The sequence below is a fragment of the Peromyscus californicus genome, unplaced genomic scaffold (assembly GCF_007827085.1).
Source record: "Peromyscus californicus insignis strain IS unplaced genomic scaffold, ASM782708v3 Scaffold_12__1_contigs__length_115047231, whole genome shotgun sequence".
In the NCBI taxonomy this organism is placed as follows: domain Eukaryota; kingdom Metazoa; phylum Chordata; class Mammalia; order Rodentia; family Cricetidae; genus Peromyscus; species Peromyscus californicus.
In genome coordinates, this window is record NW_026294413.1 from 69,287,515 (window position 1) to 69,304,943 (window position 17,429).

The 17,429-nt window shown below is 46.0% G+C and overlaps 1 protein-coding gene across 2 annotated transcripts in view; it reads left to right on the top strand.

Moving 5' to 3' along the window:
- The first annotated feature begins 1,330 nt into the window (after positions 1–1,330).
- Slc7a8 (solute carrier family 7 member 8) overlaps positions 1,331–17,429 on the top strand; it is a 61,152-nt gene continuing 45,053 nt past the window's right edge. The window contains exon 1 of one of the 2 annotated variants that reach the window (XM_052733237.1): positions 1,331–2,156. In XM_052733237.1, coding sequence (XP_052589197.1) covers positions 2,000–2,156 — 157 coding nt within the window. In that variant the 5' untranslated portion in view covers positions 1,331–1,999. Of the gene's footprint in view, positions 2,157–11,245; positions 11,376–17,429 lie in introns of those variants that run through there. The other variant, XM_052733238.1, reaches the window with a different exon arrangement.

Here is a 17,429-nt window from a genome sequence, read left to right on the forward strand (position 1 = left end):
TTTCGAGACAGGGTTTCTCTGTGTAGCTTTGCGCCTTTCCTGGTACTCGCTTTGGAGACCAGGCTGGCCTCGAACTCACAGAGATCCGCCTGGCTCTGCCTCCCGAGTGCTGGGATTAAAGGCGTGCGCCACCACCGCCCGGCCTAACCCCCTTTTTTTTAAAAAAGAGTTTTAGTTTTTATCTTCATAAAAATCCCAAGGGTCCCAAGGGTTTTAGAACATTTTCCAAAAAGTGAAGCCGAATTTGTGTAGCTAGTGATCAGATTGGAGAATTTAGTTTGTTTGTCTTATTGAGACAGAATCTCACTGTTGCAGCTCTGGCTGGCCTGGAACTCAGTCTGCAGACCCAGGCTGGCCCTGAACTCAGAGAGATCCGCCTGCTTCTGCACCCTAATGGCGTGCTGGGATTAAAGGTGTGTGTCACCATGCCCTTTGCAATTTTATTTTTTTTAGACTTATTTTAAGACAAATCATTTTGTATAGTATATGTTAAAAGAAAACTTTAGTTTTTCAGCGTTGTCTATAATATTGTTTCGTGTTGTTTTTCCAAAGTACTTTACAGTTAGAAATAGACACTGTTCTTGAGGTAAAGCAACAGTTTTGAATTAATTCTCCAGGGAAGAGGAGGCACAATGTACTTAAAGGAGACTCATCTCTTAATATCAACAAATCTGCTCTATGATCAGTGAGGCGCTGGCAATTCTCCCATCTGAAGTTCAAATAATTTATAGGTGGATTAAATATTAGGAGCTATGGGACCAGATCAGAGTCCTCCTTATCGTGTGCTTCAGATGAACGTTGCAACTACTGCATCTTCTTGATGATTTTATTTACCTTTCGTGAGAATCCCCAAGAGAAACTCTTCAACCTTACATCCTTCCATACTGCCCCTACCAAAGCTCTCCCGCCCCCCGCCCCCCCAAACATCAAACAGCTTGATGATGATATCCTTACAGCCTTCTCGACCTTGTCCTCAAATGATCCACACCTCAACATTTTAGTACACGGGCCGGTTTGTTTCTGAAGGCATTAAAAGCCTGCAAAACTGTGCCCTTATAGAACTCACAAATGCTGTGGGGGACCTGAGATGCAGCCTTGAGCAGTGACTTCTCCCTGCGGCCGACCCTGCCCTCGCTTCCACTAGAGGGAAAAAGAGATGTTTTAGATCATTTTTTTTTTTCCTCCGTGCTCTTTGACGGGGTGGGGTGGGGTGTGGGGGCACTAATATTTAAATAGAAGAGGTGGGGAGGAGATGCGCCTGAGGATGGCGAGGAGCGGCGGCGGTGGGGGCGGAGCCTCGGTCCGCAAATAAACGCCGCTGCTAAAAGGGAAGCACATTCGCGAGCGCAGCAACCACTCAGCCGGCACCGAGCGATGGAGCGCTCTGCGGCGTGAGCCCCGGGAGCTCAGACCGGAGAAGGGCGAGCAGGGACAGCCACAGCAGGTGGAAATCAGATCCAGAGCCAACCGGGCGAGAAGAAAGTACCTGAGCGCGGCTTCTCCTCCACCCCTTCAGCTAACGAGAACTACTTTTACCCTCCTCGTAAAAGAGAGACTGTGAAGGCGAGCTGTGTTCTTAGGAAGGCTGCAGAGAACCCCGAGCAGGGCTAGCCGCCGCCGGGTACACCGAGCACAGCCATCCTGGGCTTCTGAAGATAAACCCTTTCCGGAGCATTCCAGCTGGAGTCGCTGGTACCGTTCTATTTTTGTATTTAAATATATATATATATATATGCTCTTCGCCTCCCTTTTAAAAACACGGCCGTTTGGGGTAGCAGGAGTGACACGTGTCGGTACAGAGTGGGAATATTTACAGCTCGCTCTCTCTCATTTGCTGTCACTTTCAGAGGGTAGGAGCGCTCTCTGTTTCTGAAACGGGCGTGTTATTTGGAAACTCGGTTTTTCTACCTATCTATACATTTTACACGCGCGAGCGTTTAGAAAGAGACAGCTCTTTTTAGCTTTTGGAGATCCGAACCCTAGGGGAAAAAAAAAAAAGATGGAAAAGGGGGCTCGACAGCGAAACAACACCGCGAAGAACCACCCGGGTGAGAGCGGATCCGACACCAGCCCCGAGGCCGAGGCTGGCTCGGGAGGGGGCGGAGTAGCCCTGAAGAAAGAGATCGGATTGGTCAGCGCCTGTGGTATCATTGTAGGTGAGTCCAGGTCCCGTACGCCCCCAGCACCACCCCATCCCCTCCGGGGGTCCTCCGGGGGACTTTAACCCCTCCGTAGCCTCGAAAGCAGCTTGGCCTTGCCTGAGACCTGTGTTGTCAGCCACCTGCGCTGGCCAAGCCACTGGTCACGAGCTATGGGAAAGTGATGTCTGTCATGCATCCCCCCCCCCCCCCCCCCCCCCCCAGCCAAGCCAGGCAGAGCCGTTCTTTCCTCAGAAGAGAACAAACAGAGTTCAGGAACCAGGTTGGCCCTGTGACCCAAGCACTGCCTGGGAATGTGTTAGAAGTGTAACAGATTCTTTCCGGCTCGTCCCTAGGCAGTTCTGATCCAGGCGATCCTAATTCAGGCTGAGACATGGATTTTTTTTTTTTTACGAGCTTTAACGCAGCCACCCTCAGCAGGCTGTGGGCCCGCTTTTGGAGCATATTTAATATCTTGCTGTCTTATGTGATGAAGCTCTGCGGTGCGTGATACAAACAGCAAAAAGAGTAGTGATACTGCTCTGAGTCTATAGGCTGGTCCATCCCATGGAGCGCTTGTGAAACAGATGCGTCAGGGCTGGTCTTCCTGTCTCACAGATGAAGAAAATATGGAAGGGAGAACCGGCTGATTTGACCATGTTCTTCTCTAAATGGAGTTTAGTCCCTCTGGTTGCCTAGTGGGAGGCGTCTGTACAGTTCACAGCCACAGAAGACCCTGTCAGGTTCTTAGAGGAATTGGGAGTAACTAGAGTGTAGGGTAGAGGAGGAATTGATGAGGGAAATATGTGTTCTGGTACTGAAGCTCTTAAGGAGAGAAGCCTGGGCGATTCTGGGAGCTGAACGGCACTTGTCCGAGGCATAGGCTTCCAGAGACTACTCCGTGCCTACACAGTACACTCTTCTCTTTGTAAGGAAGCCCTGGAGGTGAGTGCTGGGCAGTGGCTGTCACTGCCTTCCATCACAGAGGGGGCTTTAGTCTGCTGTCCTTTCAGAGGGCTCTCTCTCTGGAGTTCCTGTGTGAAGGTGCACTGTGTCTTGCTGCCCATGAACTAGTTTCTCTGGACCGCACAGTGTTCCACGAATGGCTGAGGGACATTTTGGCACCAGAGCAAGAGTGACACTGGAGAGCACCCTTGAAGTCAAATAAAATCAGTACAGTATTTAGATAATCCTCTTCGTCTTTCCACCTCGACTTCAGTGACCATGATCACTCCGATTCCTTTCCTAAACGGACTGTCATCTAATTACTCTAAGCATTTGCAGTTATAAAAAACAATGCTGTGAGGGAACAATTCCACAAAATGGTCTTGTGTTTTTTTTTTCTCGTTATATTTTCTTTTACTTTCCTTTCCTTTTTCTCAATTGCCCTGAAAAAAAAATGAATTCAACCTGGTACTCAATCTGTATAGCACATGCCAATTTACGATCTAAAAATAGGCCTGAGCCTGTTACGTTTTTTTTCATCAATTTGACTGATAGGATTAGCACTGCCTACCCCCGCTTGGGAAGAGTCTGATTCATGCACAGATGTTCACACACACACATACACACACACACAAACACACACACACTCAAACTTCCAGACTCTGCTTTCTCACCCATCCCCCAATATACACAGATTTTCACGGATGGAAGGTATTTTCCTATATAATAAGGTTTGGGGTTTTTTTTTGTGTGTGTGGGGGGGGTTATTTGTGTTTGTTTTTTAAATATTTTCAAAGCCTGTTTTGTTTTGACAGGATTTCTCTGTGTAACAGCTCTGGCTGTTCTGGAACTCTCTCTGTAGACCAGGCTGGCCTCAAACTCACAGAGGTCCGCCTGCCTCTGCCTCCCAAGTGCTGGGATTAAAGGTGAGCACCACCACCGCCTGGCTCTTTTTTTTTTTTTTAGTACTTTTTTTCTAATGAGCATGCTCAGGTACAGTAAGTACAGTTTCAGGGTGGATGTTACTACTGATCTGTCCACAGACTAATAGGTGACGCTTCAATGAGGGAGAAAGAGCTCCCTGTGGTGACAGTACAATCAGAAAAATGGCAAATCCAGCCCAAACACTCTAGTGGTTTTAGGGAAATCAGGATATTTTTCCGGAATGTTAGAATCATTTAACCTTCACTCAAGATAAGCTGAGAAAGCTTTGTTCTTAAGGGTGACATGCGACAAAATCTTTTCTACATCCCCCAAGTGAGGAGAAGGTGTCCTGTCCTCTTCTAGATGGGTTTCCAAGTGGATGAGAACAACTCAGTTGTTTTCAAGGCCAAGTGTAAATATCAGAGATTATATTTTCCATTCCATGTCATCCAGTGCTCAATATGAACACCGGTGGAAGAAAGATAAAGAAATCTGAAAAGACACAGAAGGGCTAGGGAGATGGCTCAGTGGTTAAGAGCACCTGTTGCTCTTCCAAGAGGACCCAAGTTCAGTTCCTAGCACCCACATGGTGGCTCACAACCATCTGTACCTCCAGCTCCAGGACATCTGACACCCCTTTCTGACTCCCTTCGGCATCATGAAAGCAAGCCAAACTTACACACACAAACCAGGGGTTTTTGTTTTGTTTTCTTTTTGAGAATACATTCTGCTTTTGCAGAGGACTCAAGTTTGTTCCCTGCACCCACCTTGGGCATCTCACAATCACCTGTAACCCCAGTTCCAAGGGATCCAGCATCCTCTTCTAGCATCCAAGGACACCAGGCGTGCATGTAGTACATATACATTTATGCATGCATAATTTATTATAGCTTTTTAATTTATTATTTATTTTGTGTAGATAGATGTTTTGCTTGCATGTATGTCTATGTATCACACATGTGTGGTGTCTCTGGAGGCCAGAAGAGGGGGTTGGATCCCCTGGGGACTGGAGTTACGCATAGTTGTGAGCCACCATGTGATACTGAGAATTGAACCCACGTCTTCTGGAAAAGCAGCCAATGTTCTTAACCCCTAAGCCATCTCTCTAGTCTCAAAATAAATCTCTAAAATAAAAAAAAAAGAAACAAGTAATAACCAGGCGATGGAGCATACAACTTTAACCCCACACTTGGGAGGCAGAGGCAGGCAGCTATCTGTGAGTTTGAGGCCAGCCTGGCCCACAGAGCAAGTTCCAGGACAGCCAGGGCTATACAGAGAAACCCTGTCTCGAAAAAAACAAAAAAAACAAAAACAAAAACAAAAAAAGAAATTTCCTAAGTGAATCAGATTTTGTGTGGGAATGTAGTGCTTGCCCTGAATCTATTTGTTTCATGTCCTGCTGGTTTAAAGGAATAAGTTAAAATATGTTTCATATAAGCTCATAAAATTTTATCCCTAGTCATCATGGCAGGTATGACTAGAAGTAACAAATGGCAGTTATGATGGGATGTAAGAGGAAGCAATAGAGATGCATGCTCTCAAGTTATTTATGGTCAAATCAGGGTGATGAGATCCATGTCCATTAAACAGGGAACATGGACAGTTAACAGTGTGGTATAGTTGTGCAGCAACTGGGGTAGAGATAGGTGAATGGTGGGCGGCACAAGAGGAGAGAGGGTCTCAGCAACAACCCATTTAAGAAGCCTCTTGGAGGATGTGGGGGAAGAAGAAGTAGTGAAGGCCGTTCTTGGAGATTTTGTAAATAAAGGAATTTTGATACAGATGTTGTTTCCTTGAGCAAAAATTTCGACTTAGAGGTGCAGCTTAACTGTAGACCATATGCTTGGTGTGTTTTCCCAGACTCCGGAGTCCGTTGGAAGGAAGAAGGACAGAAAGGAGGGAGACGTTTCGTGTAATGGCTTAGCCTGTGACCCCATCCCTCGGGAAGCTGAGGAAGGATTGTTGAGAGTTTGGGGCTCAGAGGGGAGGGGAGGAGAGAAGTCCTACGCGTCTCAGAATCCTCAGTGCAGCGGAGTGCCTAGTAAGGAACAATCTCTCTGATGACTTGAAATTGACTCAGGAAGATAGCTGAAAGGAAACACTTCCAGCACTTCCAGGCTGTCTCAGTGGTGCATATTTACTTAGCATGCACAAGGCGCTCAGTTCACTCCCCAGTCCCTCAACCAAAAAGCATTTTTCTAAACTAGGCATGGTAGCATATGACAGTAATCTCAGCACTCCAGAGGTTAAGGAAAAAGGATCTTGAGTTCAAGGGTAGTCTAACTATACATCAATATTCTACCTCAAAAAAAAAAAAAAGTGAAGCTGGGCAGCGGTGGCACACGCCTTTAATCCCAGCACTTGGGAGGTAGAACCAGGCTGATCTCTGTGAGTTCGAGGCCAGCCTGGTCTACAGAGCGAGATTCAGGACAGGCACCAAAACAACACAGAGAAACCCTGTCTCGAAAAACAAAACAAACAAACAAACAAACAAAGTGAACAATAGGCATTTACCTAAAGGACTGCTGGGAGCCTAGCTTGGAAAAATTGTTAAGCTAGGATTAATTTCATCAACCTGGATAATTGTTAATATTCAGTGTTTCCTGTTGTTGCCAGTGGTGATGGTCCTAGGGATGGAATCTAGAGGCTCGTTAATGGCAAGGGATCTAACCCTGAACTATGCATTACCATGGCCCTAACTGCCAGGCTATTGCCTTCAGGTATATGCCTGGTCAGGGGGCCCTCTTCGTGGCAGATGCACTATGAATGTAAACTCCCCCTAAGCCCCAAAAGATGTGAGAACAGAAAAACTCATTTACTTATGATACCAAGGTTCCGACGGATAGCCATTATTAAGTACATATTCCAATGCCAGGCACTCATTATCTGCTTGTCCCTCATAATAACCTCCATGTGCCCAGCACACAGTGTCTTTTCTTACAGATAAGGGAAGGAAGGCTTAGAGGGATAAGCAATTTGCCAAAGGTCATTACAACAAAAATTTTTGGAGACAAGATTCTAGCCTCAAACTCTTAAGCATTATTATCTATTCTTTCTATTTTCTCATTACATTTTGTATGTGTGTGTGCAGGTTGGGAATGACTTGGGGAAGTCATTTCTCTAATTCTATGAGTCCTGGAGACTGAACTCAAGTCATCAGATCCCCCCCACACACACACAGAGCCCTCTCGCCAGCCCTTTTTCTAGTATTGTACATTCAATGGGCATTTTCCTTGAAAATTTCAGCAGTAGTCCTTATTTTTATAGATAAAGCAATCGTTGCTGCACTCCTACTGAGGAAAGTTTTAGCGTAAGGGGAGCTGGGTGGCAGCTGAGGGTGCCTGGAGGGAGGGAGGCAACACCTGTGCTGCAGTTACAGAAACACCAAGGCTGCCCAGTCTGAGGCCGCTGGCCAACACAGGCCACGTTCTCATTAACTCCCTTGTAAACTATAGTCTTTCCTAGCAGCGTGAGAGGTAGGTCTACCAGCTAGGTAGCTTCATACCAGTTGTATGTTCAGGTACTCAGCTGGAAAATGCTGGAAGTTGGGCCTAAAATCAAACAAGCCAGCAACAGAGCCTTTAAAGAAAAGTGTGTTTGTAATGTTTCCAGCATACTGTGTGCTCATAAGGGACATTGGCTGCACGGCAATGCTGGATTTAGGTCTAGCTGCATCACTTACTCTCAACATGGTTTTAAAAAACAATTTTTTCTTTTCCTTTTTAGTCACAGGTTCTTACTATGTAGCTGAGAGACTGTCTTTAAATTTGCCACATAGCTGATCTAACTCAAACAATACTTCTGCCTTAGCCTCCCAAGTTCTGGGGTTATAGGCATGTGCCACCACAACTAGCTAGTGTTCATTTATTTGTTTGTTTGCTTACTTGTGTTTGGTGGTAGTGGAAATATGGTTTGTTTTAATTAGTTGGTTGGTTTATATATCTCTGTGTGTGTGTGTGTTTATATATATCTGTGTGTAGGCATGGGCATGTGAGTGCCCGTGCCTACAGAGCCAGAAGAGGGTATCAGACCCCTTGGAGCTGGAGTTACAGGCAGTTGTGAACCACCCAACAGGATTCTCGGAACAGAATTCAGGTCCTTTGAAAGAGCAATGTGCACCCTTAAACCACTGAAAGCCATCACTCCAGCCTCTACTTTGTTTGAGGGTACAAAGTTCTGCTATGTATGCCTAGCTGACTTAGAACCCACGAGGTAACCCAGGATAGCCTCAAACTTTAAGCATGTGCCACCATGCCAATCATTTTTTGAGACAAGGCCTCTCTAACTCAGGCTGGTCTTGTAATTCTCTATATAGCCCAGGCTAGCCTCAGACTAGTGGCAATCCTACTCTTCAGCCTCCCAAGTGCTGAGATTACAGTTGCAGAGCACACATCTGGCTTTTATTTCTTTGTTTGCTTGTTTTTGAAGTAGGATATATAGTGCAGGTTGGCCTAGCATTCAATTTCCTTTCTCAGCCTGCTAAAGGCTGTGATTAGAGTTACGTGCCACCATAACCAGCTAAAACAAATTAGTATTTATTGAGCTGTTACTAAAGGCCACTTCCTGTGCTATAAGGTCTTTGCAGATATTATTTTATTTAATCCTGCCAACAATCTTATGGAAGTATATGTTATAGCTACTTTAAATATGGGAAAATAGAGTCAGGGAGGTAATTTGCTGAGGGCTGCGCCCCTGGTAATTGAATGGTCCGAGTCCAGAGCCATTTAATAATCCAAAGGTGAGGGGGAAGTTGGCACGTGTCAGGTGGGAGTGGAGTGGGTTGTGGAGGGGGACTGCACGGGGAGTGGAGACCAGGAGTATGTGACACTGGGAACCTTTTCAAAATAGGGACATCTGGCCGGGCGGTGGTGGTGCACGCCTTTAATCCCAGCACTCGGGAGGCAGAGGCAGGTGGATCTCTGTGAGTTTGAGGCCAGCCTGGACTACCAAGTGAGTTCCAGGAAAGGCGCGAAGCTACACAGAGAAACCCTGTCTCGGAAAAAAAAAAAATAGGGACATCTGAGCCAACTGTGTTGCCTCATGCCTGCCATTTCAGTACTCGGAAGGCTGAGGCAGGGGGATACCAAATTCAAGGCCAGCCTGAACTACATAGGTGAAACTGGGGGCAGAGGAGACAGAGAGAGAGCAAGAAAGAAAGGGGGGCAGGGCGGGGCAGGTCTAGTGGACTTGACCACTTTAGAAGAGTTTACTTTTTAGCCTCTAACATCACAGATCAGTGTCTAAACCATTTTTTGAATGTTGACTAGAGGGAAGGAGCCTGAAAATGTGTTTCTTAAGTTTATGTTCCACATTTAAAAAAAAAAAAAGCCATGGGAGTATTAGGATTTGGTTCATTCAGGATGAAAATATGTTAAAACTGTCATTGTTCTCAAAGAGAATCTGGGACAGAAGCCAGCTCAAAAATATTTCAAAACAAACACATCTTGGTGAGTAGGAAAAGGTATAGCCAACAGTCTAATAAGAAGGAGCTTCTCTCCAGTGAATGCGCATTGCTCACCACGTACAGAGTGCCCGGTAAGAGCTCCCGGTCACCTTGCACAATTGGCCCCAGTAGAGATATAAAAGTTATGTAGGTAAGTGACCAGCTGATGGCAGAGATCGGTTCCCACCGGAGTCCTTGAGCACTGCAGACGTGCTCCCAGCTGGAGTACAAGATGGCTGGGACCAGGCATCCTGTTGCATGTTTCCTGCCTCCAGAAACGAGAGCGCTCAAGGGCAGTTTGTTTGAACTCACAACTCTCTGGCTCTCATATGTTCCCTCTAAGGGCAGAGTTATGCAGCATGAGTGGCTAGCGGGAAATACAGTCTAGGAAAGAAAAATCACTACCCAGTAAGGATTATTTTCCCCCTTTGGTTTTTTGAGACAGGGTTTCTCTGTGAAGCTTTGCGCCTTTCCTGGAACTCACTCGGTAGCCCAGGCTGGCCTCGAACTCACAGAGATCCGCCCACCTCTGCCTCCTGAGTGCTGGGATTAAAATCGTGCGCCACCACAGCCCGGCCCCAGTAAAGATTTTTAAAAGTGCCTAAGCCAGGATTGATTGTGCACGCTTGGACTCCCAGCACTTGAGAGGTAGAAGCAGGAGGCTTGTTACCCTTCAAAGCCAGCCCAGTTCACGTCTATAGTAAATTTCAGAGTACTCAGGACTATTTAGCCAGACCCTGTCTCAGAACAGAAACAAAACACAAAACAAACAAACAGCACCACACTAAGTAGCAGGCCTAAGAGCCCACCTCATTTCAGCATTGGTGACACAGCAGACATAAAAACACTGAACAAATCAAATGGCTGCTTCGGGGAGGTGGCACCACACCCAGACCTTCCCTTGAGTCGGTTTACTGAAGTGGAGTGGAGGAGTGGGCTTCAGGACTGGGCCCTCTCAAGTTGCCAGGCTACCGAGGTTTTCTGCTTTCCTTGGAGAGCTAAGCCAGCAGTCTGTTCCCAAACCTACCCCCAACCCCGCCCCTCCACACACACACACACACACACACACACACACACACACACACACACACACACACACAAAGCACCAGGAATTTCTGTTGTTATTCTTCATGTTTTCTTGTTGTTACTGTGGGATGATGGGCAAGATCTCAAAATGCAGCCAGGAGCAAGCTGTTCCAGGAACAGATTCTGATCTACAGAAAACAAGGACCATTCGGGAGCCCCGGGGGCCTAGAAACTGCTCTTCTGATTCTCCCCCCAGTTCCAGGGCTTGAACTCAGGACCGACTCCACCCTAGACAAGTGCTCTCCCACTGAACTGTGTCCACTGGCTGGCGTCCTCCTCTAATTTCTAATTCCCTGCTGAGCATTTGGAGCAAGAAGAGCTATATCTTACTGGCCAACATGCCAACAGAGAACTGTCTCCACCACGCCCATCTCCCTGGACACCTGGGAACGGCAACATGCAGGCTGTAGCCTAGGGCTGCCAGACACAGATGGGGGCTGCTCAGGGTTTGAACAGTGATTGAACATATTAGGTCTTGTGCTGAGCACACGTGAACTTCATTTCTAAGAAGCAAAATAAAATGCTCTCACAAGTCTATTCTGAGCTGGGCTATTTATAGAACAGATGAAGTTGGAGTTGAAAGGCTTTATCGATCACCCCATCCCTCATCCTTTGTCATGCTCACTGGTTTCCCCATTGGTTTGCTTTAAATATCCTCAGCATCGGCAGTGACGTCATTGCTGGGGAGAAGGTTTCATAGTGTGCCTGAAGCTGTATCAGATCTCAGGCAGAGCTGCACCTTGTGAAAGCCGATGCTGCAGTTACAATGTGCAGTCCTCATCTGTATGTCTGGGAAGGTGTTCGCTTGCACATGGATGGAAGGCATACAAACGCTTCAGGTGCTTCTTTGGAGTACAGGTCTCAGGGCATGGTTAGCAAGAAATAATACAGGAACTTCAGGCCGCTTTAAGGAGGCATTTGGGAGCCAGACATGGCGGCACATACCTGTAATCCTAGCGCTTGGGAGACTGAGCAGGAGGATTGCCGCAGGAGTAAGGCCAGCCTGGACTAACAGAGCAAGACCCTGTCTCAAAATTAAAATATTCTTAAAGAAAGTTTTAAAAGTCTTTGGGCCCAGGCTCTGGAAATAGAAAGCTTAAACCAAAAACTTCCGTGATTCGGATGAGTGTGTTGAAGAGATCGAAGAACATTAGAGATCCGTCGGAAAAGGACAGGCTTTAGAGATAAGTCTTGAGTTTGCAAAATGCTTCTGTATGCATGATGTGTGGGCGTGGTGTGGGGTGTGTGTGTGTGTGTGTGTGTGTGTGTGTGTGTGTGTGTGTGTGTGACTCCGTGTGAGCACAAGTGCAGTCATGAGTGTGACTGTGGGCATGTGCGTGCCCCAGTACACGTGTGGAGGTCGGGGGACAGCCTTGGGTGCCAGTCTGCTTTTGGCCTTTTTGTTTTGTTTTGTTGGTTTTTCGAGACAGGGTTTCTTTGTGTAGCTTTGTGCCTTTTCTGGAACTTGCTTTGTAGACCAGGCTGGCCTCGAACTCACAGAGATCCACCTGCCTCTGTCTCCCGAGTACTGGGATTAAAGGCGTGCGCCACCACCACCCGGCTGCTTTTGGCCTTTTTCAGCGGGGTCTCTCTGTTGTTCGCCATTGCGTATACTAGGCTCGCTGGCTCCTCGAACTTCTGGGGATTTTGTTGTCCCCACCTTCCATGGCAGCACTATGATTACAGACTCGAGGCTTTATGTAGGTTCTGGGGATTTGAACCCAGGTCTTCATGTTTACGTGGCTAATATTTTCCCCACTAAGCCATCTCTTCCACCCCCGTGCACAATCTTTGTAACCTTTTTTTATACCTAAGGGGTGGGGACCATGAAACAGGGCCTCATCTATCCTACTTAATTCTGACTCTCCTGCCTCTGCATCCCCAAGGTTGGAATTACAGGTGGGTACTTCATGCTTGGTTTATGTGGAGACCAAACTTAAAAATGTGCGTTTGCCAGACAAGCACTCTACCAACTAAGCTACATCCTCAGCCCTTTTTTTTTTTTTTTTTTTTTTTGGTAATTTTAATATGCTACTTGTTTATTTAGCTGTAAAGCGGAAGTTCCTTTCTTTGGTTTTGTTATTGTGCCTAGGCTACCTTGAACTTACTAAATAGCCAGAGCTGGCCTTGAACTCCTGATCCTCCTACCTCTACCTCCCAAACGCTGGGTTTACGTGTGTGCGCCACCAAGCCTGGCTTGGCAGAGGTTCCTTGCAGACAGAGTACTAAAACAGACCTTCACTCTGGTCTGCGTTCAGTGACAGGCTTTCCTCTTCCTTTGGGCTCATCTCCTACCACCCCACTTCAGTTCTCACTCCCAGCCCACATACCCCATTCACTAGTTCAGAAACATGCCTTTCACTAGTCTGGACCGGCTTGACTCAGGCTCCAGCTGCTTAGCGTCCAGCCTTTCTTTCAGGGTTTTTGTTTTGTTTTTATGGATTTGAATGGCTTCCACAGAGGTGTGGGTGTGGGTGTCATTCTCTTTTCTTCATGCACCTTTTCTTTTGCTTTACTTTTTCTTTTTCAAAGAAATCTTTTAAAAAAAATATATATGTGTGTATTGCCTACAGGTGGGTGCTGAGACTTGAACCTGGGTCTTTTGCAAGAACAAGTACTCTTAACTACTGAACCATCTCTCCAGTCCCATGCTTTTGGATTTTTGTTTGTTTTGAGTCTTGTTCTCTTTTTTTGTGTGTGTGGGGGGGGCGTTTGAGACAGGGTTTCTCTGTGTAATTTTGGTGCCTGTCCTGGATCTCGCTCTGTAGACCAGGCTGACCTCGAACTCACAGAGATCCACCTGGCTCCGCCTCCCAAGTGCTGGGATTAAAGGCGTGTGTCAACACCGCCCAGGGAGTCTCGTTCTCTTTATGCCATGAAAACTGGCCTGGAACTTGAGATCCTTCTGCCCCAACTTTTCCTAGGTAGCCACCCATTCTAATATATCATTATAATCACACAAATACAATTTCTGTTCAGCCTGATGTGGTCAGCTCTATTTTTACCTGAATGTCTTCATTCAGTCCTTTTTGTTTTGAAATAGGGTTTTACTATGTAGCCTTGGCTGGCCTGGAACTCACTGTGTGGATGAGGCTGGCCTCAAACTCATAGAGATCTGCCTGCCTTTGCCCCTCTAGAGCTGGAATTACAGGTGTGGGCCACCACACTTGGCCTCTTCATTCAATTCTCCCCCCTCTCTCCCAGGGGTGAGACAGGTTTTCTCTGCGTAGCTCTGGCTGTCTTAGAACTCACTTTGTAAACCAGGCTAGTCTTCAACTGAGAGATCCACCTGCCTCTGCCTCCCGGGTGCTGGAATTAAAGCATGTGATACCATGTCCAGGCTTCGTTCAGTTCTTGAGAGCAGAAATCTCACTTTCACGGTCCCACAGGTTTAGCATGTCATATGTTCTTAGAGTATTTACTAACTATTAGCAGTCAGTAAAGAAAAAAAAAATCAATGGGAGATTGAGAACTCTGTGGTAGAGCCTTGCCCAACATGCGTAAAGCCATAGACTTGACCTCTATCACTGGAGAGAAATGATTTGATACTGCTGAGCTGTAGGTGGTAAGATAGCGGAGCATGGTGACACACACCTGTAATACCTTAAGCACTTAAGAAGTGGAGTCAGGCCAGGCACAGTGGCACACACATTTGATCCTAATACTTAGAAGGCAGAGGCAGGTGCACCTCTGTGAGTTTGAGGCCAGCCTGGTCTACAGAGTGAGTTCCAGGACAGCCAGGGTTACATATTGAGACCCGGTCTCAAAGCAAACAACCAAAACCAATAACACACAAAAAAGAAGTAGAGACGAGAGAATGGGAACTTATGTCCTTGGCCACAAATTGAGTTCAAGGCTTGGGTTACATAAGACTCTGTTTCAAAAAAATAGTTAAGATAAGGCTGGCAAGACGCTCCAGTGGGTAAAGGTACCTGCCTCGAAGTCTGGCAACCGAAGTTCAGTCCCCAAACTCACATGTTGGAAGGGGAGAAGCACCTCCTGAAAGTTGTCCTCTGACCTCTACATGTGCATCACAGCAAATGCACAGCTACATACATACACACAGAGGAAAGGTAGATAAATACATGCAATTTAAAACATTTAAATTGCTAAGGTAATAAATTGTTCTTTTTTTCTTTTCTTTTTTTTTTTGAAGTTTGAAGAAAGATGAGAGTTTTTCAACCTTGACGTTGTTGCCTCTTGGGCCAGATCTTTCTTTGTTATGAGAGAGTCTCTGGTCATTGTGGGATCCTTAGCAGCACTGTTGGCCATTATACCCTCAGTGTCAGGAGTGCCTTTACTCCAGTATGAAGACTAGAGGTGATTCCACACATTACCAGTTGTCCCTGGAGGCAGGAGCAAAATTTTTCCTGGTGGAAACCCACCAAGGAAGGCAGAGATGCTGGAGATAGTACGTGGGTCCCTGATAGGAACTGGTGAGAGCTAGGCTCTGTAGCCCCTGGGGCCACATTGCTTGTCTTTCAGTAACTGGTGGGTGGTGATCGGCTCCATCCATTTCATTAAAAGACCATGTATGAACAAGTACATCCCAATTACCTTTCAAAGCAAGCATGTAGAGAGTGGGCGATCAATAAATACCACTTGAGATGCAATTACCTGCTGCCCGCCCCCCTGCAGCATCTGAAAATTATACCTGGACAAGCAGACAAATGAATCAGAGGATTCTTCATGATCTTGGCTGTACAGTGCTGTTTGGTAGCCAACCCTCCAAAGCCAGTCTACTGCACTCATCTCAGGCTGGACTCTGTCTCTACTGCTAAAATACTAGTCATTATTTTGTTTTAGCATTTCATGGATTAGAGAGTATTTTACATAGTTGTAAGCTGCTTTGATCCCCACAGCAGGGTCAGTGGGGCAAGAGCCATTACTCCCAGTGTGAACATAGAGGAAATGAATCTTAGAAAAGCTGGAGTCTCGTGGCCTGTGAGTGGTGAGGGCTGTGACTCCTCTAACCCTAAGTCTAGTGTCCACTGTAGTAAGGAATCCAGACCAGCAGAGTCATAGATAGCATCTGCATCTCTAGTCTTCAGTATGCAACTGACCAGGGCATGTGTTGGGGGTCTTGGCCTGCTCCCACCCCGACAGAAGCTGTCTACATTCCTGATGGAAAAGTGTGTACAGGGCTCACAGCGTGTGTGAGAGGATCAAAGCCTGAGCCTGCTTCCACACCATTCCCCAGGTCCTAAAGCACTGATGTTCTCCTCCTCATCCACTGGAGAAGTACAAATCACATTCACTTCAGCTTTCTCTGTAATCATGGCAATGGCCTCCGCCTCTAATACCCTGCAGGAAGCTGTGGCTAGACTTGAAGACTAGCATGAGTAAGGTCTTTGGATCTAAGTCTGCTGGGCATCACACGTCTGTAATTTTTCTCCTTAGGAAATTCTTTGAGGGCTACAGCATTCTAGTGTGAACAAGCCTGGGTGTGAGTAATGCTATAATGGGGGTCACATGGGGGTGTTGGCACACGGGAGGGAAGTTAGCGATTATTCCCAGCAAATGTGGATATTCTCAGTTCTGGCAGCTTTCCGATGAAGACTTGCCCACTGACACAACTTGGCCTCTCTCTTAATGAAACGGTTTGCATGGCTTTTCTTTGACAGAACAAGTCAAGCTAAACCTCATTGTCCAGGCATCCTAAACTCCAGCCTTCACTGAAGATCTGGTGATGACTGCTGTGTTAACCAGCGTGGGTAGGAGCAGGATTAAGGCCCTGACCTCAGGCGTCTTGGCACAGTGTCCAGTCCATTTGTATTTGGCAAATTCAGAGAAAGTACTGTATTATCTGTCCTATATTAGTGAGTCCAGAGTCTTATACCTAAATCACTTTCTATCATAATTTGTATTATCATCCTAAAAACTATCTTTTTAGACCTTAAAACATCTTTTTAGATAAACAACTTGTGCTTTTATGTTTCTCAACCTCATAAACTTTACATCTCTTATGTAAATTTCTCTTCTGAATTTGGTAACAAGGAAAACTATAACTATAACTACCTGGTCTTCAACCCCGTCAAAGACCCAAGAAGGGTATAATATTACCTGAGTAAACCGGAAGTACAGAGCAAGCAGCTTCCAAAACTATAGCCACCCAAGTTTCCTCTGTAACATTGGGGCATCCATCATCAGCCTACAGGCCTAGAGTATCTGACAGACTTTTCTGTGAAGAAGGAATTTTTTTTTAAAGATTTATTTATTTATGAAGTATACAGCACGTATGACTGCAGGCCAGAAGAGGGCACCAGATCTCATTGCAGATGGTTGTGAGCCACCATGTGGTTACTGGGAATTGAACTCAGGACCTCTGGAAGAGCAGTCAGTGCTCTTAACCTTTGAGTCATCTCTCCAGCCCAGAAGGAAAATTTTTAAGGACTGTCCTACCTTGTCTTGGCAAAGTTTGGCACTCACCTTCTTTTGTATCCTGCTTGTTCAATTTGGACAGCATACTGTCAGCAGTTGAGGCAAGGGTAGTTTTTTGCCCAAATGGCTAACTCCGCCACAATAAAAGCAAACTCTATATGGAGGTTCTTCAATGCCCATCATTCTTTTTTGAAGTGGATTGGTGCTATGAGGAGCAGACATGTCTTACTGCCAAGAAAAGCCTTATGTTATCAAAACATCCTAATGGCAACACTCTGTAGGTCTCTGAAGAGTTTGAAGACCATCTGTCTATTTAAAATACATCTCTATTTGACCTTGAAAACATACCTAACATGACTATAAGTTTGATTGTTATAGATGACCATTAATCTTTATTATCCTAAATAGCTTTCAAGGACTAAAACTTTACATTGTATTTTTAAATGAGCCGTATAGGTACAATATCTTAAAGAAGAGTAGAAATATATATATACAGTAAAACAAAAATAATC